We start from the raw sequence: 24,831 nt of genomic DNA, 5'->3' as shown, positions 1-24,831 counted from the left end.
GTGTTTCTGTAGTTTCTCTGCACTTTCTAGGAAAATCCAAAAATTTATTCCAGTTGGCAACAGCGTAACAAAACCAAGAACTACCAGTTGTGCTGCTCTCCTGCCATCTCAAAACTCCTGGAGGATGAACTCGTGGGGATCCAGGCACTTAATGCTTCCACATCACTTTCTTCTGCTTCACTTGACCTTGCCTGAAATTTTCCAGCCTCCCTGTCCTGGCTGTCCTCTGCCAAGGGAAGGATCAGCTACCCAAACACTCCCAGCAGCAGCAGCCATGCTACCTGCACCAGCCACGAGAAACCGCCAAATATTTCATGACATGACTGCTGGGGAGTGGAGGTGGTGATGTGTAATGACCTTTGAGGATTTCCATGCTCACACTGAGGAAACAGCTGCTGTGAGCAGTAACACACAGTGTAGCTACTCTGCAGCTCCCTGTGCCCTCACTGTGTGGTGTGAGCTGTCCCCAAACCTGCCCTTCTCAGTCCCCAGTGTGCTCCTCACTTCCCATCCTCCTCCAGCAGTGGCACAAGGTACACAGTGGGTATTTCACAGGCTCCTCTTTCATATCCCAGCCCTCCTGGCAGCTCTCTCCAGGGAGAGCTGAGTTCTGGGGATCCTTTGTGTTTGGGACGTGTCACCTGGCACAGCTGAGCTCTGGGGATGTTCTGGATCAGGTTTGGGACGTGTCACCTGGCACAGCTGAACTCTGGGTCAGGTCTGGGATGTGTTACCTGGCACAGCTGAGCTCTGGGGATGCTCTGGATCAGGTTTGGGATGTGTTACCTGGCACAGCTGAGCTCCAGGGATGCTCTGGGTCAGGTCTGGGATGTGTTACCTGGCACAGCTGAACTCTGGGTCAGGTTTGGGATGTGTTACCTGGCACAGCTGAGCTCTGGGTCAGGTTTGGGATGTGTCACCTGGCACAGCTGAGCTCCAGGGATGCTCTGGGTCAGGTTTGGGATGTGTTACCTGGCACAGCTGAGCTCTGGGTCAGGTTTGGGATGTGTCACCTGGCACAGCTGAGCTCTGGGGATGCTCTGGATCAGGTTTGGGATGTGTTACCTGGCACAGCTGAGCTCTGGATCAGGTTTGGGATGTGTTACCTGGCACAGCTGAGCTCTGGGTCAGGTTTGGGATGTGTCACCTGGCACAGCTGAGCTCTGGATCAGGTTTGGGATGTGTTACCTGGCACAGCTGAGCTCTGGGTCAGGTTTGGGATGTGTTACCTGGCACAGCTGAGCTCTGGGGATGCTCTGGGTCAGGTTTGGGATGTGTCACCTGGCACAGCTGAGCTCTGGGTCAGGTCTGGGATGTGTTACCTGGCACAGCTGAGCTCTGGATCAGGTTTGGGATGTGTTACCTGGCACAGCTGAGCTCTGGGTCAGGTTTGGGATGTGTCACCTGGCACAGCTGAGCTCTGGATCAGGTTTGGGATGTGTTACCTGGCACAGCTGAGCTCTGGGTCAGGTTTGGGATGTGTTACCTGGCACAGCTGAGCTCTGGGGATGCTCTGGGTCAGGTTTGGGATGTGTCACCTGGCACAGCTGAGCTCTGGGTCAGGTCTGGGATGTGTTACCTGGCACAGCTGAGCTCCAGGGATGCTCTGGGTCAGGTCTGGGATGTGTTACCTGGCACAGCTGAGCTCCAGGGATGCTCTGGGTCAGGTCTGGGATGTGTTACCTGGCACAGCTGAGCTCTGGATCAGGTTTGGGATGTGTCACCTGGCACAGCTGAGCTCCGGGGATGCTCTGGGTCAGGTCTGGGATGTGTTACCTGGCACAGCTGAGCTCTGGGTCAGGTTTGGGATGTGTCACCTGGCACAGCTGAGCTCTGGGGATGCTCTGGGTCAGGTCTGGGATGCGTTACCTGGCACAGCTGAGCTCTGGGTCAGGTTTGGGATGTGTCACCTGGCACAGCTGAGCTCTGGGGATGCTCTGGGTCAGGTTTGGGATGTGTTACCTGGCACAGCTGAGCTCTGGATCAGGTTTGGGATGTGTCACCTGGCACAGCTGAGCTCTGGGGACGCTCTGGGGTTGGATGTGTCACTCACCTCGTCGATGTTCCTGAGCCACTTGCTGATGTTCTCGAAGCTCTTGGCGTTGGTGATGTCGTACACCAGCATGATGCCCATGGCCCCTCGGTAGTAGGAGGTGGTGATGGTGTGGAAGCGCTCCTGCCCCGCCGTGTCCCTGGGGAGACACCACAGCCCCGTCACTCATAGCTCCCAGCAGGACCTGCCTGTGCTCCCTGACCCCTCCTGGCTTCTCCAGGAGCCTGGAACCACTACCATGGATGGCCCTTCCCGTGCCAGCAGCCACACAGACAGTAACTCCATGTTCTCTGGATGTCACACTAAATACTAAGAGGGATTCTGTTCTCAGATCGGTCTTATAAAGCTTTAACTTAATCCTGTAAATGTGTATGCCTGACATTTCTTATCTAAAGTCTATGGGACATCAATCAGATGTCCAGAGCTGGACAACATTTCCAGGAAGGAACTGTTCCCTATATCCAATCTAAATCCTCCTGGCCCAGCCTGAGGCCATTTCCCCTTGTCCTGTCCCTGTTCCCTGGAGCAGATCCCAAATCCCCCCTGGCTGTCCCCTCCTGTCAGGGAGTTGTGCAGAGCCACAAGGTCCCCCCTGAGCCTCCTTTTCCCCAGGCTCAGCCCCTTTCCCAGCTCCCTCAGCCTCTCCTGGGGCTCCAGCCCCTTCCCCAGCTCCGTTCCCTTCCCTGGACACGCTCCAGCCCCTCCAGGGCTCTGATCAATGCTGCTGTCTATAAGCAATATGCTGAGAACTGATCACAAAACTTCAATGACAGCCTGGATGCTCCCATCTCCTTCTGGGATCCTTGGTGGGATAGGTGAGATGTGCTTAAACAAACCTGCATGGCAGTAAGGTGGGAATTAGCTGTATATTGTGAATTAACTGAGAATTAATTTGAAAATCATAAATGAAGAATTAAATGCACATTCTGCAGTGTCTTTCAGATGCCACAACCCCAGAGGTTGTTGTGTTAGAGAGTTTTCAGTGACACTGTTTGTGTAAGGAGGACATTGAGGTATTGGAGACCATGGAGCTGCTCTGGGAGCTCTGGAGCCAGGCTGGGAGAGCTGGGGGTGCTCACCTGGAGAGGAGAAGGATTCAGGGAGAGCTCCGAGCCCCTGGCAGGGCCTGAAGGGGCTCCAGGAGAGCTGGAGAGGGACTGGGGACAAGGCATGGAGGGACAGGACACAGGGAATGGCTCCCACTGCCACAGGGCAGGGCTGGATGGGATACTGGGAATTAGGAATTGTTCCCTGGCAGGGTGGGCAGGCCCTGGAATTCCACAGGGTGGAATTCCCAGAGCAGCTGTGGCTGCCCCTGCATCCCTGGCAGTGCCCAAGGCCAGGCTGGACATTGGGGCTGGAGCAGCCTGGGACAGTGGGAGGTGTCCCTGCCGTGGCAGGGGTGGCTCTGGGTGGGATTGAAGGTCCCTTCCAACCCAAACCTTTCTGGGATTCAGTGATTCTATGACAAGATGGAACCAAAGTTGTCTCCAAATTTAACCTGGTCTAAATCAAGGTTCCACTCTCCACAACCCCCCCCAGAAAGGCCTGGTGTCTCCCTGACACACAGCTCCTGGCTCACAATCCAGCACACACAGCAGGATGAAGGCAAGGAGCAGAGGAGGAAGCAGGCAGGTCCCAAACCCCATCACCCTCACCAAGGGGACCTGACAGGCCTGGACTGCTGGACTGCCTTGGGATGCACCCGACTCCATTCCCAGCTCTACAAACCACCCAGGGATCCCCACACAATTCCTGAAAATGTCTGATGTGCTGCTGGAAACCTTCCCCAGCCTGCACTGACTGCCCAAAGGGCTCAGATACAGCCTCAGCTCCCACTGCCCATGGATTCCTCCCAGTTGCCCATGGCTCAGAAAACCCAGGGCACTCCAGCTGCAGCCTCAGCAGCCCCACACTGGGATATTTCCAGGCACTCCTGGGTTACTCATCCCACTCCCTGGCCTCACTGAGCAGACTGCTCTGACATCCCACACTGAACTCCAGGACTTGGCATTTGGCTGCACTGAAATTCACAGGACTTTTTTCCAGTGACATTTCTCCAGCTGGCCAAGAGCAGCTGGAATTATAACTCATTCCTCAACTGGATTTAAACTTTATAACTTCACCTTTTCTGGCTTATCTTCCAGACAAGAGCCACAGTCTGTCCCCTTATTCCAGCTGTTAACTCTTCCCTGGCAGGGTGGGCAGGCCCTGGAATTCCACAGGGTGGAATTCCCAGAGCAGCTGTGGCTGCCCCTGCATCCCTGGCAGTGCCCAAGGCCAGGCTGGACATTGGGGCTGGAGCAGCCTGGGACAGTGGGAGGTGTCCCTGCCATGGCAGGGCTGGCTCTGGGTGGGATTTAAGGTCCCTTCCCAACCCAAACCGTTCTGGGATTCTATGATGTGATTTGTGGGAGTTCTATCCTTTAATTGATTGTTTCCCTAGAATATCCCAGAGAGAGAGGGATCCTTTCCTTCACTCAGGACAAACTCCTGCAAAATATCTCCACAGATCTCCACTCACATCTCATTATTTTCTCTCTCCCCACGTTCTGAACCCACTTGCCAGCACCTTCCCCCAGGTTACTCCCCCACAATGGCTCCTACCAAGCAGGACAGTGCTGGAAAAGCCTTCCCAACCCCAGCAGACATTTGGGATCTGGGATTCCTCCCTCCTGCCACGGCCAGCAGCTGTCACAGGAACAATTCTGAGTGGTTTTACACAACTTGGTGTTGGCAGCACAGAGCTGCTACTCACTGCTTGTCACATCCTACAGCTGAACTTGCCTGGTTAACTCCTCCACTGCTTTTTCTGGCAACTGGAGCTCAGCTAATGGAAGAGAAGAAAGCTAGGGAGGGAAGAAGCATAGAAGCAAAGAACCTGGAGTGTTTTCCTTTTTTTTTTTTAATAAATACTATAGCTGCCCTTTCCCCTGGTTAATGGATTCTCCATTCATTATTCAGAGATAACTCCTAATGGATGGGAGATTAGAGGTGGCTGAGGCAAACAGAGGAAATGAGTTATGGCTCTGCCCAGGAGTGCTGGATCCACCCTGGGCAAACGGCAGGAGACAGCTCCTGTTTGCTGCCCTGCCTCCCCATGCCTTTTGTTCAAACCTCTGGGATATGGCAGCAGCTCCAAAAGCTCTGGGTGTGGGCACAAACCTGGGCAAGCTGGGAATTCACCTTCCCAGTGCTGGAACCCTGAAACCTGGGATTTCTGAGCTTTCTGACACTGACCCCCAGGAGAACACTGCTTTTGACCTGAGGAGAAGGCTTCTAAATTTGAATGATGGAGTTAAAATCACTGGTGTGTAGTTAAATAGAAATGTGCGATTTCACATGGTGAAGGGTTTGGAATTTGAGGTTTTAGAATATAGTAATGCAGGTTCTTGGGTGTTTCCTCTTTCCTCTTTCTTCTTGCCTCTTCTTCATGCTTTCAGGTAGCAATTTCTGGTTGCAGGGTTAGTGCTGCACTACAGGTCACAGGAGTTAGGTTATTGGGTCAAAAGTATAAATAATATTAGTTCTTTATTGGACTGTTTAGCTTTAAAAGACTTTGTAACTAACTAAATTCACCTCCATTTTGCTCCCTTTAGCTAGTAGCTACAAGTGCTGCAGAACTCTCTGTACTAAAATAAAATTTAATAAACAACCAAGTCAGAACAAGAAATTCGTCTCCTTCATGTTTTAATCCTAACTCTAGGTAAAAACAAAAAAAAAGAAAAATAAAAGCAAACCACTAATTAAATAGTAGAACTAACCCATTACACCCCAGCTCACACGAATGTGGGCAAGGATTATTGGAACAGGCACGGAAAATGAAACACAGGAGGAGAGGGAGGGAGCTTGGATGTTCAGCTTTGTGAAGACAATGAAGGTTGTCCTGTGGGACTGGGGAAAGGAGATGCTCAACGAAAGTGAAAAATCTATTTGAATTATTCTCATGCCAACATTAAAATATGCATAAGCTGTATCACATTAGAGGTTTAACCTGGAGAGAAAGGAATTTCTGGGACAGCTTTCCAGCTGACCTGGCAGAGACTAAAATGTATTATGATTTATTGATGAAATATTTACATGGCTGCAGCAAGGAGAGATTAGATGTGATGATTTGTGAGCATCCTCCCAGCCCACACAGCTCAAAATGAAGGTCTTCAACATATTAAACCAAGCAATTCCTAGCAAAATAATCCCAATAATTTTATTTCTGTTGTTACATTTGTAGAACAACGTGGTACTGCAGAGACTGGGGAACACCAGGAGCTGCAGCTGAGGACTTCCCCAGGGGAAAAGTGTCCCTGTCCAGCCCATGGACTCCTGGCTGGGATAAACCTAGGCATGGAGGCACTTCCAGTGGGCTCAGGGCTGGCTCGGTCCTGTCCAACACCTTCAGGGATGCTCTGGGCATTCAGGGTATCCTCAGTCAGCCCACGGCTTGTGAGGATGTGCTGGAGGGCAGCATGGCTCTGCAGAGGCATCTGGACAGGCTGGATCCATGGAAAGGGTGCTCAGGCCTTGGCAGGGGCTGCCCAGGGAGCTTTGCAGTGCCCACCCCTGGTGGTGTCCCAGGAATTCCTGCATGTGGCACTGAGTGCTCTGGGCTGGGGACAAGGAGGGGATCAGCCACAGCTGGGACTGGATGGGCTGGGAGGGATTTTCCAACCTCAGTGATTCTGGGATTCTGTGCTCTCTCAGGTACGTCATGACTGGAACATTTCAGATTTTCTGAATAATACTCATCCAGGAAAAAAAAAAAAATCCGTAATGAGAGAATTATCCAATTGTTTCATCAAACCACCATGCCAGAGGAACATCCTCCACCTCGAGTCTCAAAATCCCTCAGCAAACAGAATTAACTTGCAGACATCCTTGGGGTAATTGCAGAAACTAATGAGGCTGCAGGGGAGTGGAGCTGTGTGCAGCTCTGGCTGCTCACTACACACCAGAACCTGCACATCACAGGGAATTTCCACACCTGGAATGGCCCAGGATGGCCACAGCACACTGCTGCACCTGCACAGTCATCCCAGGACACTCCAGGGGATTATTTCTGACATGAGCTCATTGCTGAATTAACCAAGATCCTGAGGACACTTCTCAGTCAGGAGAAGTGTGTTGCCAGCAGAGATGCAATGAGAGAAAAATGTTATTTTATAGTCCTCCACACAGCTAGGAGCTGCACACTAAAAACATAAAGCTGTTCCTAAAATTTACAATGTAGGAAAACAGGCTGACATACAAATGTCATTAAAGATAGGAGAGCTGGAGGAGCAGCTAAGTAGGAAAAAAAAAGAAAAAAATAGATTTTTAGTTGACAGTTACATTCCTTTGAGCCTGTGCTTTGCCTGGATCACAAACCCAGTTCTCCTTTTTGACAAGCACCTCAGAGGTTTTCCAGCATCCATTTCCCTGTGGTTGAGGAATTCTGGAACCAGGGATCCCCTTTGTAGATTGAAGAGTCCAAACCTGACCGAGCTCTTGTGAAATCCCTTGTGAACCCATCCATGGACACCTGCAGCTGCCACTACATCCCATGAGGAGTTTCCCAGAAAAACTTCACTTCCTGCTGTTTCCCACGTGCCACTTTCAGGCCTAAGGGCAGAACTGATGTTCTGGTGTTGGAAAGAGGCAGCATGATCTGTGAGACCCTCCCCACTTGTTCAGGATATCCAGGATTTTCAAGATGTGCTCTGACACCCTGGAGAACCCTCCTCTTTCCAGCTGAGGAAGTGCTGATCAAACCTGTGTCCTGTGGGACTGCCCACACCACCAGGAAAATCCCATTCCATTTCTCAATGCTGCATTATGTTAAAGAGTTCTGGGAAATGCCAAAGCCTCTTGGTTTCCATTTCAGTGCAGCTCTACCTGAGTTCCTGAATGTGTGATATCACACTGAATTTTTAGCTCTACTGCCCTGTCCCTTTGAAGTGCTTCAGTGTTTTCCCAAAGCCAGCTCCATCTTTTCCTGGATCTCTCACTCTGGTCCTTCATTCTTTTTCTGCACAATGACAGTGTTAATATTCTTCCAGACATTCAGGTCCCCCCCTTTGTGTTTCCACTCCCAAATGTGTTTCAATTCCTTTCTGCCAGATGCTGCACCAGGCCCATCATTAAGGACTGTCCCAGCAGCAATTCTCCCAAAGGAGAGAATTCTTGGGATTCTCTTCCCAAGAATTTGTCCAGTTCCAAAGAGAGGTTGGACAATAACCCAGCCGAGGAGATCCTGAGTTCCTGGATGTGACTGCACCCAGAATGTGACACACAGTGGTTCTCCTGATGGATGTGCCCAGGATCAGCTCCTTCCTTTGGAAGGCCAGTCCAGGGCTGTGTCCCATCCTGCTCCTGGCAGGCACACTGACACTTGGAGCAGCAGGAGAAGGCTCTAACCCAGCCTGCTCCTTGCAGGGCAGCACCCCAACTCTAATAGCTGCTGAGTATCGAGTTGCTTCTCACCCCAGGCAGGTTTAATTCAGCCTGACCTTTGTGCTTCTGCTCCAGTCCTAAATATACATTTCAGAGGTCAGGGCATGGCTGTGAGACTGTCACGAGGGCCTTTTCTCCATATTCAGGAAGAGGAAAGGAAAGGAGCTGTGCTGCTGTGTGCTGTGGTGTGGCTGGCACACCTCAAGGACAGGGCCATCCAGAGCTCCAGAAGTGCTCCATGGCAATCTCATGAGCTTTAATAAGAAAAACTGCAGATTGGAGCAGGGAAAGCTCCCAGAGCAGCCTCAGGTTTACACAGGAAATGTTCCCCTAAATCCATCCACTGCTCGCTCAGCTGCTGCCTTGGATTGTTCTGGGAATGTTGCACAGCTCCTACAAGTGAGGAGTGAGTTCAAAGGCAGGAAGCAGTGGGGAAATGGAGATGCACAAAACACCTCCACAAGACACTGAGCCACTGCTGGGCAAAACTTCTGCTACAGAAAAGGTTGGAAACTTATTAGATTTTTTTTTTTCTGTAGGAGCTTCATTTTCTGCTTTCCAAGTTTCATTTCAAATATGCAATCTGAACCTGGTAGAAACAAGCAGTAGACTCAGGCCACAGCTTCCCAATTTTGTGACATTTAAAAGTTGCCACTGTATAAATCTCAGCTCACTCAACTCCACTTCCCTAAGGCACTAAACCCTGTACAGCTTCATTACATCCTGCTCTTTATACATGCATTAAATATCCTCATTTTTCCACCTTTTCTGGGTTTTTTTACATTTCATGATGATTTTCATTTTAATTTTAATCATAAAATACTGGAATGGTTTGGGAAATGACCTTAAAGCTCATCCAGTACCATGGCAGGGACACCTTCCACTGACCCAGGCTGCTCCAAGCCTCATCCAGCCTGGCCTTGGGCACTGCCAGGATCCAGGGGCAGCCACAGCTGGATCTCCCCACCCTGCCAGGGAACAATTCCTGCCCAATACCCCATCCAAACCTGCTCTCTGCCAGTTCTAACACTTCCTCAGGGTGCTGGTGACAAGAGGATTCCAGATGCCCTGGTCAGGAAGGATAATCCCTCATAATTCTCCTGGTATGACTGGAAAGACCAGTGCCCCTCCAAGCTGGAACCCACCCTCCTGCATCTACAGACACCAAAGTTATAAACCATGGGATTGTTGTGAGTGGGACAAAAGGGACAAATCCCAGCTCAGAGCTCTGGAGATGTGAGCAGGGAGCCCAAGGGCCAGGAAAAGCCACAGGCTCTGCTGACCTGAGCTGGTGGAAAGGCTCTGGTTAAAAGCACACAGAAGCTCACAAGAAGGAGCTGAGGCTTTGCCTCTTGTCAGACATTCCCACAGAGCAGCTGTGCTCCAGCCAGCTGAACATGGAAAATTCCAGCCCAAGTGCAGCCCTGGATTGCATTTTCTTGCTGACACAAAGCAAGGCTACCAGTCAATTTATAGTCACAGACTGCAGGCAACTCCTAATTTCAGAATTCCAGTTTCAAACCACTTCCCACTAAATCACAGCCTGTGAGGGTGCTCTCCCCCACAGGAGGAGGTTTGCCAGCAGCCTGGCCCAGGGAGCAGCCAGTTTGTAACCCAGTGGTTACAAACACTGCTCCTGCTCCAGACACACACATGGAGTGTTGCTACTGTGGAAACACAGCACACAGCTCCAAAGCTGCATCCCTGAAGGGAATTCAGCAGGAGCAAACTCTCCCCAGGAACACTTGCTGCTGAAGGAAGCTGTGTGTTACTCACCAGATCTGTAGCTTGATCTTCTTTCCTTGCAATTCAACAGTTTTAATCTTGAAGTCTATCCCTAAAATAGACAAACATAAATAATTAATTAGTGTTTTTTTATTTTAAAAAAAAACAAACTCTAAAGAGCTGAGACAGAACAGCAGCTGTTTTCTTCTCTCTCTGAAGTGCCAGGTAAACCAGGGATGTCGAGGGACACTGAAATGGGAAAGGAGCTGGAACACCAGCATGGCCTCAGGGCTCTGCACTGAACACCCTGAGCAGGAAGGACCCACAGGGATCACTGATCCAGCTCCTGGCCCTGCCCAGGACACCCCAACAATCCCCCCTGTGCCTGAGAGTGCTGTCCAAAGGCTGCTGGAGCTCTGGCAGCCTCATTCCCTGGGGAGCTGTCCCAGGGAGCTGCCCTGCCCCACCTCTCCCAGCACACACAGGGTTAACAGACACTCTGAGATTCCACAGGGATGCACAGGGTTTAGGTCACTCCAAGCTTTAACCAGCAAGAAAAAGTGAATTATCAGAGCTTGGTGTCCTTGTCCAGACCCATCCCTGCTTCAGCCTGGGGTATGGGACAGCCAAAACCTTGGCACAAGTGTCACCAAGACTCTGAGAACTCAGCCAAACACAGACCCTAAAAAGGATTTTACTTTCAATACCAGCAGTAAGGCAATAAGGTGGGAATTAGCTGTATATTGAGAATTAACTGAGAATTAATTTGAAAATCATAAATGAAGAGTTAACTGCACGTTCTGCAGTGTCTTTCGGAGGCCACAACCCCAGAGGTTGTAGGGTTAGAGAGTTTCCAGTGACACTGTTTGTGTAAGGAGGACATTGAGGTGTTGGAGGGACAGGAGGGGCCCAGAGCTGCCCCAGGATTTAACCTTTTCTTCCCAAAGCTGCCTGCAAGAATTACAGCAGAGGCTACAGCAGAGCAGCAGGAACTCTCCAAACCATCCCCCCAAACTCCTCTGACATTAATTAGATGCCACCATTCCAACTTTCAATTCCAATCACAGAACACAACTGATCATCCCTCATGCTTTCCAAAAACCTGTTTATATTTAGACTTCCAAAAAGGCAGAAGCTGCAATTTCCCAAATTTCCCTCCCAAATCTACAAGGTCACTTTATACCAAGGAAGATGAAACAGAATTTATGAAATGCAATGTTATATAAGAAGTTTTCATGGGAGCTGTTCTTTGAACTCCTTTCAGCCAACACCCAGCACAGGTCAGTGCTCTTGTGTTCTCCAGACAGCCCCAGCACTGCTGCATCCCTCACATGAGGTAACATTTATAAATCAATGTATGAACTATCACACCAACGTGACTGGAAATATAAACCTGCTGAATCACTGATTGCCAAAAGTGCCCCAAACCACCCAACTCTATATTTTTTTCAGCATTTCAGGGAGTTGTTTGCTGCCATGTGGTGTCCCCAGCAACACAACCAAACAAATGAACACCAAACATGAGAAATGAAATGTTTTATGTGGTGACAGTTACTTCTGGGCTGTGCCCAGCTGCAGCAGAATGCTTGAGAGCCACTTTTTATGTGTTAAGATAAAGTAAATTATTAACCCAGCTAAGGAAATTAACTCTTCTCTGCACCGTGTGGGATTTAGCCAGCTCCAGTATTTGAGGATAAAATAAATCTCTAATCCCATGTTATACTCAGCTCCCATCCCAGTATAATACCAGTTCAGCCTTCAGAATAGACAGGTTGTTATAAATAGCAATGGATTTCCCTGGAAATACTTCCAAAGGAGTTCCAAGAGCCTGGGAAAAGGAGACTCCTGTGTGGGTGCAGTGACAATAAACAGCAGAAACACAAAAGGCTTCCCAGAAAAAAGCTATGGGGAGGTTACCAGGAAAATTCAGTTCAGGAAAGAGCTGAAGAGGGTAAGGGGTATAAAACCTGACTGGCTGAAGAACAGACATCTCGTCATCACAGGAGGATAATGAAAGAGCTCATGAATTAAAGATGAGCATGAAATTACTCCCTCATTAAGTGTCGATAAGATATTTATCACCTCCAACAGGACAAGCTGGAATTCATGGGAAAACCTGGAAGGACATGGTCAGGCTTACAAAAATCTTATAAATTCCAGATGCTGCAATTAAGATAGGGAAATGTTCACTGTCCTTCAGCACAGCTCACAACGGGAGATCCTCACAGGTCCCAGCTCACTTCTGCATTTCCTCCCCATCCCCAGCCTCCCACCTGTTCCTTGGAGCAGCCTGGGGGTGCTGGAGGATGAGAGCCTCAAATCTGCCATGCCCTGGGCTGATCCCCCAGTGTGGGCAGCAGGAAAGGGGGGATTGTGCCCCTGTGCTCAGGTGAGACCTCACCTGCAGAGCTGCCCCAGCCCTGGGGATTCCAACAGCAGCAGCAGCAGGAGCTGCTGGAGAGAGCCCAGAGGAGGCCCCGGAGCTGCTGCAGGGCTGGAGCCCCTCTGCTCTGGAGCCAGGCTGGGAGAGCTGGGGGTGCTCACCTGGAGAGGAGAAGGATCCAGGGAGAGCTCCGAGCCCCTGGCAGGGCCTGAAGGGGCTCCAGGAGAGCTGGAGAGGGACTGGGGACAAGGCATGGAGGAACAGGACACAGGGAATGGCTCCCACTGCCACAGGGCAGGGCTGGATGGGGTACTGGGAATTAGGAATTGTTCCCTGGCAGGGTGGGCAGGCCCTGGAATTCCACAGGGTGGAATTCCCAGAGCAGCCGTGGCTGCCCCTGCATCCCTGGCAGTGCCCAAGGCCAGGCTGGACATTGGGGCTGGAGCAGCCTGGGACAGTGGGAGGTGTCCCTGCCGTGGCAGAGCTGGCTCTGAGGTCCCTCCCAACCCAACCCAGTCTGGAATTCAATGATTCCACAGGCTCAGGTGTGACAAACCTGAACTCAGCTTTAGAAAGGACAGAAACATTTATGGAGTTTCTGGGTTGCTGGCCTGGAGGTACCAAGGCTCTAAAGAGCAGCAGCAGTGGATGCCATGGTCAGTGCAAACACTGCCCTCACACAAACACAGATTCTGCTCTGCCCAGCCATGGCAAACACAGCCCAGGAGCAGCTCAGGGGCTGCCAGCTCACACTGGACACTGCAGTCAGGCCCGTGCAGCCACTGCCCACACTGCCCACAACCCCACCTGTACCTGTGCAGGGTTAAACCTTGCATGTCCTGGTGGATACACAACTGTTGGCTCAAGGCATTTGTGTTTCCAGCCCTCTCAGATATAAGATGTTAATGAAGAGCCAGGAGCTGCATCAGCAGAACAGCTTTAAGCCCATAATCATTTCCATATCACTTGACACCTTCTCAGGCCTCTGCCAAGGAGCCACTAAATCTCCTCTGCCACTAAATCACACAGTGACTGTTCTTGACAAATGACAGACCCAAGGCCACCGGTAGGAGGGAGGGAGAAAAGGAGAAAAATTATTTTCCAGTCCATTGCAGAGCTACAAATGATGAGCTGGCCCTTTTCACACAGCCCGAATTTTGTTTGCATTCCTTCCAAACAAAGCCCCCATTGAGCACGGGGAGGACGCTGGGCGGGAGGAAGCGGAATGTAGGGCAGGAGGAGGGCACGGCCCGGAGCTGGAGCTTGACAGGCATCCTGCAGGGACATCCCACCCTGCAGGGACATCCCATCCCATCCTGCAGGGACATCCCACCCTGCAGGGACATCCCATCCCATCCCATCCCATCCCATCCCATCCCATCCCATCCCATCCCATCCCATCCCATCCCATCCCATCCCATCCCATCCCATCCCACAGACACATCCTATAGCACCCAGCTCAGCACATCTCACCCAACACAGGCCAAGAGCAGCAGAGAAACAACTGCATTTTGTCTGTAATTCATTAATAATTGCTGTGCACATGCTGCAGCAGCACCATATGGGAATGGAGCTGGGGAAGGGGCTGGAGCCCCAGGAGAGGCTGAGGGAGCTGGGAAAGGGGCTGAGCCTGGGGAAAAGGAGGCTCAGGGGGGACCTTGTGGCTCTGCACAACTCCCTGACAGGAGGGGACAGCCAGGGGGGGTCGGGCTCTGCTCCAGGGAACAGGGACAGGACAAGGGGAAATGGCCTCAGGCTGGATATTGGGAATAATTCCTTCATGGAAAGGGCTCTCCAGGGGCACAGCTGCCCAGGGCAGGGGTGGGTTCCCCATCCCTGGAGGGATTTCAAAGCCCTCTGGATGTGGCACTTGGGGACAGGGGACAGTGATGGCCTGGGCAGTGCTGGGGATGGTCTGAGCCCCCTCTTCCAGCCTCGCCAACTTTAGTTCAAATCTTGTGTGTTCAAGCTGCCCAGTTTTGTGCCCCAGGCTCTGGCAGGAGCCAGGATTGTCAGTGTGTGCTCCAAGAACAGCTCAATACCCGAGTTCCCGTGCAGAACTCAGGGCACATTCCCATCAGGAGGTGTCTGGGTGGCAGTGCCCAGCTGTGCCCCTCCCAGTGCTGGGTCACCCTGAGGGAGGTGAAGTTCTCAGCCAGAGCCACAGCACCTTCCCCAGGAACCTCACCAGACTGTGAAATCATGGAATGGTTTGGAACTGTAAATCCCATCCAGTGCCACCCCCTGCATTGGGCAAGGGCACCTTCCACTATCCCAGGCTGCTCCAAGTCCCATCCAACCTGGCCTTGGGCACTGCCAGGGATGGGCACGGAGATTATTATTGGATTATCTTGTCTGTAAATTTGTCAGCTATACATGAAGCCACTCTACCACCAGAAAATTCAGTTTTTGTTTGGGTTTTACTTTTTAATAAGGTGAGGAGTCAAGGTTTTTCCTACAAGGTGTGTATGTTTGTGTAACCCATGTGTTCTTCCACAGGTATCCGCAGAGCTGGAATCCACCAGTGCCAGTGTCCCAGGCACAAAGAGACCCTGGCCTGGGATTTGCTACTGCCCCTCCAAAATAAACTCTCCTGTCTGAGCCTGTACTTCCAAAACCTCTCACACCAAGTGAAATCATCCTAGCAAAGTCCCAGTGCTGGGGACAACACCTGGAAAAACTAACACTGACACCTTGTTCTGTGCTGAAGGGTGAAGGATGGAGGGAATAGCTCCGGGAAAAGGATTTCCCAGGAAATAGTTTCTAGAAAACCTCTGGAAAGCAGTGCTGGCACTAAAGATGTTGAGCATGACTTGGGATGGTTCATCCACACCGTGCAGCTCTGATTCCCTCACAGAAGAAATGTTTTGAAAGACTTAAGTAGGAACTGAGATCATTAAGAGCTTAATTAAAAGTAGAACTCTCAGCTCTTGACTGATGCGCTTGTGCTGGGAAAGAGAAAGTGGATTTACTGCTGAAGCTTTCTTACGAAATAATTAATTATTATCTTAACTGATAACCTAGGCTAACGGCTGCCTGCTGTAAATGACACTGAAGCATTAAAGCTGCTGTGCAAGAGCTGCATTGTCCTGAAAGTTTGGAGTTCTGCACCTCACGTATCTGGGAAATTTGTTACTGGGAGGGCTTGCAGGACAGCAGCAGGAATTTCTCCATGGAAAGGGTGGCCAGGCCTTGGAAGGACCTGCCCATGCTGGAGTCCCCATCCCTGGAGGTGTCCAGGGAAGGCCTGGATGTGGGCTGGAGACAAGGTGGGTATGGGGCACAGCTTGGATTCCAAGCTCTTGGGGGTCTTTCCTAAACCCAGGGGTTCTGGAACTCTGCGCTAAGGTTCATGCATCTCTCTCAGGAGACCTCAGGATGAAATTGCTGTCTTTAGAAAGACCAGACAAAGCTTTCCACCCCCAGGTTAATTTGGCAATTTTAAAAGCTCCCAGGCTTAATTATTGCTGCTGTTGTCAGTTCTCTTTTAAAAGCTCCCGGGCTCAATTATTGCTGCTGTTGCCAGTTCTCTCTTATTGCGTGTTTGTTATTTAAATAAAGGCACTTTGGGGCTGTATCCTGGGCCTTCTGTAAGCTCTAAGCACACCTGGAGGATCCCAGCTCCACACTGACTCCAGGTATGGCACAGCCCGTGCTCCTGGGACTGCTGAGGCCTCGTTCCTTCACACTTGATCAATGGGAGCGTTGTTCATTCAGTGAAGACAGCAACAGTTTCCTCCTGCCTGCACAGGCACTTTCTTCACTCAGTGCAGGAATTTCCAAAAAGTGAGGCAATTAAGACAAGGTTTATACCTTCCTGTGGCTGCTAAAGCACCTGCTTGAGTTGGGTAGGTGTAGGGAGGTGTTCCAGGCCAGGCTGGACAGGGCTTGGAGCAGCCTAGGATAGTGGAAGATGACCCTGCCCACGGCATGGAGCTGAGCTCTAAGCTCAGCTCAGAGCTTCCAACCCAAACCAATCCATGATCCATTCTATGATTATGCTGCTCAGCTTCAATTCCTGCAGCCCCTCTCAGCTCCTTGGGGTGTCTCCTTTCCCTCACCCATGGGAGATAAGAAAGGAACAGGCCTCCATCAACATTTGTAAGAATCACAGCTCTCTGAGATGGGTATTCAGGAAAGAGAAACTGGAGCCACTCCCAGCCTCATCCTTGGCCAAAGAAAGGCCTGAATGAAAGCCTGAGTTTTATCAGGGAGCCAAACTCAGCTCACAGGAGAGGGAGTGGGAAGCTTTAGGCTGGCTGGGACAAGCCTTGGGACCCACGGCAATTCCTCTTGCAATCAGGCTTTGCCACCTCTGGCGGCTGGCACAGCACCCAAGTGCAGAGGGGAGGAACTGCCAGAACAGGGTTCCAAAGGGAGCTGGAACCCACAGTGTAATCCACAGTGTCCTCTTCCCCCAATCCCAACAACTTCTCCAACAGGAGGATCTCTGACCATCAGTGCTTTGGGAGTTCTTTCTCAGGAGAAAGCTTCAATAAAACAGCATGAGGGGTCACTAGGCAAAGTCAAAACTCACACCCTGACAATGAATTTATCAGAGAGACAGCAAAGAGGAAAGCTGAAAGCTTGGGACCACCTGGCTTCTTTTAAACTGTACCAGCAACTTCCAGATACAGCTAGGAATTGACACTTCAGGCCATGGCTACTGTTCCTTAGAAAACTTTAACTCATCAGGAGTGGGGGACTGCACTGCATTTGAACTCTTCCTTTAGTTCACCCCTGATCATGTGTAGCATGGTCAGGTACCTGGGAAAGACAGTGGGAAGAGGGAAAGGCAGCCTGATCTGCAACAAAAAAAAAAAAAAACCAAAACAAGAAGCCTGGGTCTGACAAGATGCTCCTGGTTTAAACCCAGCAGGCAGCATGGATTCTGCTTGTGCCTTTGCAGGAGGATGCCCCAACTCCACAGGCTGCACACAACCTGCTCTGGGAGCTCAAATACACTTAATCCCCTGAGTAAACAGCAGAGTAACTCAGTAAATCCAGCAGCTGCTCCTCCTCCTTCAGGGGAGAGCCCTGCACACGCAGCTCACCTGCTGGTGTGTGTGTGTACCCAGATCCCAGCACACATCCCTGGGAGAGCACCCACCCCTGCATGGATCCCTCCTACACTGACATGAGGCCATGGATTCTTGGAGGAAAAACAGCATTCACCAAATCCCAGAGCGGTTTTGGTGGAAGGGACACCGAGTCTCATCTTGTCCCACTGTGTGCCATGGGCAGGGACACACTCCACTGTCCCACGTGGAAAAGTTTGTGTTCTATTTCCAGGCATCAAAAGCCCCATCCAAGCTGGGCTTGCCACTCCAGGCATCCAGGGGCAGCCAGAGCTTCTCTGGAAAACCTGTGCTAAGGCCTGGCCAAGGGGAATACTGGGATTCCTTCCCAATGCCCACAGGAAGGCATTCCCAGTGTCCTGGCACTGTGTGCCTGCATAACCCAGCCAGCCACGGAGAGCAGAGCACCCAACAGGAATCTCCAAGCCCTGAACACCTGGATCAGACGAGGCAAGTGCTGCTGGCTGGTCTGAGACAAGCCCACACAAAGAGCTTTATAAACAGGTTATAAATAATGCAGGGCCCCACCACTCACTCAGTGGATCTGCTGGGCCACGCTGCACATTCCAGCCCTCTTTACCACAGGTTTACTCCCACACTGCTCAGAGCCAGGACTCCAGGAGTCCACACTGACAGGGGAGTTCCCTCCCAGCCTCCCCAGCTGCAGTGACTCAGGATGGGGAGAACCTGCCTGACTTGTTGGGACACAGAGCCCAGTGCCTCGAGCAGAAGCAGAGCTCAGCTTTCTCCACAGGGAGAAAAGGGGAAATGAGCAGAGGCAGGGCAGGAATCTCAGAGACCCTGGGCTCCCACAGCCGTGGGGAGAGGCAGGAGCAGCCCCAGCAGCAACCCAGAGACCATCACAGTGACACTGGAATGGCCTCCTGGCTGGCTTTGCTCTCCCCTTCCACTCCTTCAGTTCCATCATTTCTGACATCCCACGACCTGGAGCCTAACAAAGAACTCAAGGTATGAGTAAACCACAGATTAATGTGCTAGCAAAGCAGAAATTCAATGAATTCAGGTGTTTCACCTCCCCTGCAGGAAGTTTTTCCCAGTGCAGTGTGCAAACCAGAGCTACAGCAGGAACTCACTCGTCCTGCTCTGCAAGGTTTCAAGTCGTGACAGCTCAGCACTGACAGAGCAGCTGAAGTTCATCTGAATAAAGTTAGCACACACTTCTCATGAAATAAAGGAACACACACCTCCGCTGAAACCTTGGGAAATGTGAGCTCACTGAGCTCATTTACACAACAGAATCGTGGAATTGTCCATGCTGGAAAAGACCTCTAAGAACACCAAGGCCAACCATGCCAGAGGTCTAAGAAAACTCCACAACTGGGTAGGAAAAAATGCCCCCAGAGGTGAAGGTCCTGCCTGGCTTGGGAGCCTGGTTTGGATCGAGCTGGGCTTGGCAGGACCATGGGAACAGAGTCAAGTGATTCAATGACTTTAATTCCACCAGCCACAACTGCTGACATGATCAGTGTTAAGTTTTTTTTCCATATATACAGTCCCTGGTGCCAACCCTCCCATCCTCAGTCCATCACCCAAAGGCCTCTCCTTCCCCAAAAGCTCTCTCATCACCCTCTCACCAAACCGTTCCTTGCACCCTTTGCTTTTCCCCCTGAACTATCACCTGGGGTAAACATTCCCTGCTTTATCCCAAGGTCAGCAGCCTCCACCCATCCACACCATTACACAACAGCTACACAAAACTGCTTTTCTGGGGAACATCCATAGCAAGAGCAGAGAAACTCCCATGGGAATAGCTGGATCCACCTGCTGGGGATCTACAGGACGTGCAGAATCCTGAAAATTGGTATTTTGTAGAGCAGCTAACAAGAACAGGAATTATGACTCGATCCCACTCTGTAAAGATAAGTTAAAGACTCTTATCCAGTGACATTTGCTTGCATGAGTGTATCTCAAAAAAAAAACCAAAAAACACAAAAAACTTACTTAATTCCAGCATCTATTTTTAGGAATGCAGTAGATTCCCAAAATCCAAGCGAAGCTCGTCAGCTTTTAACACAAAATTTGTTAAATGAGAGATTCTTAAACCCAAGTGTACTTCCTTTCCAAGAGGCTGCTCAAGCCCTAGCAGCCCCTCTTAGTGACCCCCTGGCTCTATCCCGAATTTCCCATTCCCCAGCACTTTATGAAACTGCCCTTCCAGGCCCAGTTTCCCCAGTCCCCCAGCAATCCCGAGAAACTCCCAAGCTGGTGATGTTAAGGCAGGACACAGACATGGGACAGGAGCAGCAGCAGCACTGGTGCCAGATCGTCTCCTCCCAATTAATCTGCTCTTAACGAAGCAGATGACAGTCCTGTGAGACAGCAGCTCCTCGGGGTGACCTACATTCCCCTCCTGGATTCATCTGGGAGCCTCAGTCGCTGTCACACACCCCCAGCAGGGCACAGGATCTCACTGATGCAAACCAGCCCTGCCCAGCCCATCAGGGACTCCATGAATATTCATTTTTGGTGACAAATCCAGTGCTGGAACCCTAAAGCCTGGGAGTTTTGAATTTTCTGTGCTGTCAGGCATTGATCACCAAAAGAACACTGCTTTTAACTTGAGGCCTTGCAGAAGGCTTCCAAAATTGAGTGCTAGAACTAGAACCACTGGTGTGTAGTTTAAATAAAGTGTGTAAAACCACATGGTGAAAGGTTTGGAATTTAGGGTTTTAGAATGTAGTAACAGGTACAGGACAAGGTAGAGGTTTTAGAGCGTTGGTTATTCTCCCTTCTTGTTCTTCCTCTTCTTGAGTTCAGGAAGTATTTTTTAATTGAATAAAAAACATCACACTGTGGGTCACAGGTGTTTAGTCATTAGGACAAAGGTAAAAATAACCTAAGTGTTAGCTCTTAATTGGACTATTTAGCTTTAAAAGACCTTGTAACAAGTGAGATACATGGCCATTTCTTCATTTTTAACTTGTTAACTGGAAGTACTGCAGCACTCACTGTACTATAAGTAAAAATTAATAAACAACTGTGTCCGAACACAACATTTTGTCTCTTATACTTTTAATCCCAACTCTAACTAAAAAAGAAAAAGAAGACAAAAAAACTAATTATCCAGTACCCTGGCTTCTATTCACCCCAAATCCCAGGCTTGCTGTTATCCAGTCTGACCTGGGGTCTGGGAACCCCTTGCTGAAATTCATCCACATCTCCAGTGCTGGAAGAATTTGGGGAGCCTCCTGCCACAGGAGCTTCCCAAATCTGGCTCAGATTGCCTTTACAGCATCAACCAATACAGAGATGGACAGCAGGATTCACAACTCCAGGAGTGAAGGACACCTCCCTAACTGGGAATTCCTTCACTGGAATTCCAGCAAAGCAGCAAAGGGCTGTGAGCAGGTGAGATCTCTGCCACTGAGCCTTTCAGGGACGCACAGCAAATGTAGAGTACCCAAACTGTCTCACTTGAAACCTTCTCCGTGATTGTTTTTGAGATTTGCATTAGAAACACCTGAGCTAAGGCACTGCAAAAGTCAATACTGCTGCCAAGAATTCTTTCAAGAGCACTTGGTAGCAATATTAAAAAAAAAAAAAATTAAAAATTTGAAGTGACCAGGGAGACAGAGGTGGTGGGAGATGCTTGTTCTCCACACAGCACCTCCATGGCACTGGGGACCTTCCACTTCTGCACTGCTCATCACCTAAATTAAAATATTAATCACTTCCAGGAACAATCCTTGACACCTCCTTTGTTCCACCTTACTCCCTCCAACAGGGAGAAGTCCATTACCTTGCTATTACACACTGGGTATTTGCAGGTGTAAATCCTTTCATCAGCTGAACGCGACTTTTTTCTTCTAAAAAATACAGATTCTATCCACACATTTAGGCCTGGGGAGCCACAGGGCTGCAAGGAAGCAGAGTATCCACACCTCAGGGATTCCCAGGAGCTGCTGCTCCTCAAGCAGCACTGTTCATGGCTGACAGATGGATTACAATGGGAAGTGCTGCTCAAAGCCACACCTGGAGTTAAAATCCAAATAATCAGGAGGTGGGAAAGGCCCTGTTACCAGGCAGCAGACGGGGAGCTGAGGGCCCATCCCATGGACCTGCCTGGGAGGGATTTCCAAATGTCTCTTCCTCATTCCGGGATGACACACAAGGCCTTCCCAAGAGCTCCACATCACCCACAACTTCAGGTCCTTCATTCCATCTGCTGTAGGTTTTTAAATACTGACCTGGACACAAACTGCCAGTCATGAATTTTGTACTAATCTTTGTAAATAAATGTCTGTCAAGTGAAGGTGACAGCTCCTCCAAAGGAGGATCTAGGGTGTGTTAGTTAGAGGTGGCTGACTGGGGGGCTGGAGGGAAAGGGGACTCAAGGGACTGAAGTTAAATCCCAAACAGCTCAAACCAAACTGTTTCTACCTTGAGAGGCACCACCTCCTCCTCCAGGTTCACAGGAAGGGACAATGAGAAACTCAGTGATCACACAATCATTTGGCTTGGAAAAGCACTCCAGGATCATCCAGTCCAAGCTGTGCCCAACCTGCAGTTTGTCCCCAGCCCAGAGCACTCAGTGCCACATCCAGGGATTCCTGGGACACCTCCAGGGATGGGCACTCCGAACCTCCCTGACAATGCTAATTTGGGGGACTGACAAACACACTCGTGGTGATTTCAGCTGGGTTAGAGCACCAAGAGTCAATGTGGTCCCAAGGGGACCTGGGTGAGCCCTGGCTGCTGCAGCTATGCCAGAACTCCGCAGGGAACGCTGAGCAGCACCCACAGCCACGTCCCACAGCAGGCACCTGTGCCAGGCAGTGCCAGGAGCAGAGCCTCAGCCATGGGCCGAGGCTTCGTGGCACAGTTTTCATCTGGGGCTTTGATTCCCGAGCCAGCGCTCACAGTATCAGAGCCTGCCTGGGCAAAGCTCAGCAGGTAACTGAGGAGGGGGCTGAGGAGCAGTGCCCCTAGCACGGAGCATTCCCATAGCATGGAGCATTCCCATAGCATGGAGCAATTCCCATAACATGGAGCAATTCCCATAACATGGAACAATCCCATAGCATGGAGCAATTCCCATAACATGGAGCAATTCCCATAACATGGAGCATTCCCATAGCATGGAGCATTCCCATAACATGGAGCATTCCCATAGCATGGAGCATTCCCATAACATGGAGCATTCCCATAACATGGAGCAATTCCCATAACATGGAGCATTCCCATAGCATGGAGCATTCCCATAACATGGAGCATTCCCATAACATGGAGCATTCCCCATAACATGGAGCATTCCCCATAACATGGAGCATTCCCCATAACATGGAGCATTTCCCCTAAAATGGAGCACTCCCCAAGCACTGTGAGCTGGCCAGGAAGGAACAGCCCCTTCCACCAGCTCACAATCCAAGGTGTTTAACCTCAGCTGATGTGTTCAAGGCACAGATGCTGAAGCTTTGGGAGCAGTGAGCGTACCTGGCATCCCAGCCATGCACACAAACACTGGGATCCCAGACAGGAGAGGTTCAGAGAGAATTCCAGAACTGTCAGAGACCTCTGGAGATCCTCCAGTCCAACCAGGGTCACCTGGAGCAGGTGGGTTTGGAACATCTCCAGAGAAGGAGACTCCACATCCTCCCTGGGCAGCTGCTCCAGGCTCTGTCACCCTCCATGGACAGAAGTTTTTCCTTCCCCACGTGGAGGAGGAACTCCTTGTGCTCCAGTTCATGGCCACTGCTCATCCTGGCACCATCCCCTGGCACCCCCCTTGGAAATACCTGTGTGCACAATCACTGTGGGGCACTAATTGGTCACACACAGGGACTGAGGCCATTTCTGAGGCCACAACCCCTCATGGAACCTCCTCATCCTCTCCTCCCCAGCTGCCCTCAGCTCACAAACATCTGCACAACTTTTGTCCAGGGAGGTCTGACCTACCCACACTCCCCCCAGGGAAGGAGTTTCAGAAGTCACATGAAAGTACAGCTCAAATCTCAGGGTAAAAAACAATCTCTGGGCAGAAAGAAGGCTCCAGGTTCCTGCTGACACCACCTACACCGTCACTAAGGTCCCCGAGACCACAGCTTCAACACAAGCAGTTATTTCTTCCAGAAAAAAGAAATTTGATCATTTTGTTATTCCAGCAGCTAAACCTTATACAAGGCTCCCACAAACAAAACAAAAGAAAATGAACAAAGGAACTGTTTTAGTGATGTTTTATGCATACCAAGAGACAAGACAGACAATAAGGTTTTTATTCAAAAGGTACTAAGGGGGGAAAAAAGGAAATGAAGCTCTAGCAAGAAACAGAACTTCCATCAGAGCTGTTCCCATGCAGCAGTAACCTCTGCTCAGTGTCAGTTAATTCCAGCTTTGAGGGCTGATTTAATTCCCTGCCATTACATCTTTCATTTTCCAGTATACTCAATTAACTCTGGTCCAGGCACCTTTACCAGCCCCTATTTTTAGGGAGGGCATCACGTGAAGCAGCTGCATGTCCTCATGAATCCCATTGTCAGGAGCCCAGCCCACCACCCAAAATCTCAGCAGGGAAAAGTCTGGACTCCAGACAGCCCAGTCTGCAATTGGAATTCTACTCTAAACCACCAAGGCCATGAATTAAATATGTTCAAGTTCAATTACAGCTAATTAAATCAGTTTTCATGCATGTCTCACCCTACTTAAGCTATATTTGCTAGCTAGAAAATAAATACAGTACACGAATCTGCTTTCACACAGACTACTATTTATGAGACACTGAATTTGTCACTACTTGCTGCAACGGTAATTTTGTACTCAAATTACATAAAAATAAAATTCAAGTTAACACTTTTCCTGGCTAATTTATACTCAGCAGATGGACAAGACAGATAATACATAAACGAAGGGAAGTGAATTCATTCAGAAAAGCATCAGCTTTACCAAAGAGGAGGTGCTGTGTTGGGGAGGTCATTAAAGGATTCAGCCACTCACGGAATCACTGAATCCCAGAACTGTTTGGGGTTGGAAGGATCTTACAGCTCAACCTTGTTCCATGGGCAGGGACACTTTTCCCTGGACCAGCTTGCTCTAAAAGGACACACGTGACAATTTACTGCTGGAAAACCCGTTTGTGTTCTTCCAAACACAAAACAATCCCATTATTTCTGAGAGAATCCCAAGCCAAGCTGCCCAGAGCAGAGAGTTCT

General features: G+C 50.2%; 1 protein-coding gene across 3 annotated transcripts in view; it reads right to left on the bottom strand.

Moving 5' to 3' along the window:
* RAB10 (RAB10, member RAS oncogene family) overlaps positions 1-24,831 on the bottom strand; it is a 44,094-nt gene that overhangs the window by 7,048 nt on the left and 12,215 nt on the right. For all 3 annotated transcript variants that reach the window (XM_062489572.1, XM_062489573.1, XM_062489574.1), the window contains exons 2-3: positions 10,256-10,316; positions 2,054-2,192 (exon numbers count right to left, since the gene is read on the bottom strand). In XM_062489572.1, the coding sequence (XP_062345556.1) occupies positions 2,054-2,192; positions 10,256-10,316 (200 nt within the window). The remainder of the gene's footprint in view (positions 1-2,053; positions 2,193-10,255; positions 10,317-24,831) is intronic.

This window comes from Cinclus cinclus, chromosome 3, assembly GCF_963662255.1.
Source record: "Cinclus cinclus chromosome 3, bCinCin1.1, whole genome shotgun sequence".
NCBI lineage: Eukaryota > Metazoa > Chordata > Aves > Passeriformes > Cinclidae > Cinclus > Cinclus cinclus.
The sequence above is the reverse complement of the archived record's forward strand: the minus strand, read 5'-3'. Positions and strand labels throughout refer to the sequence as shown.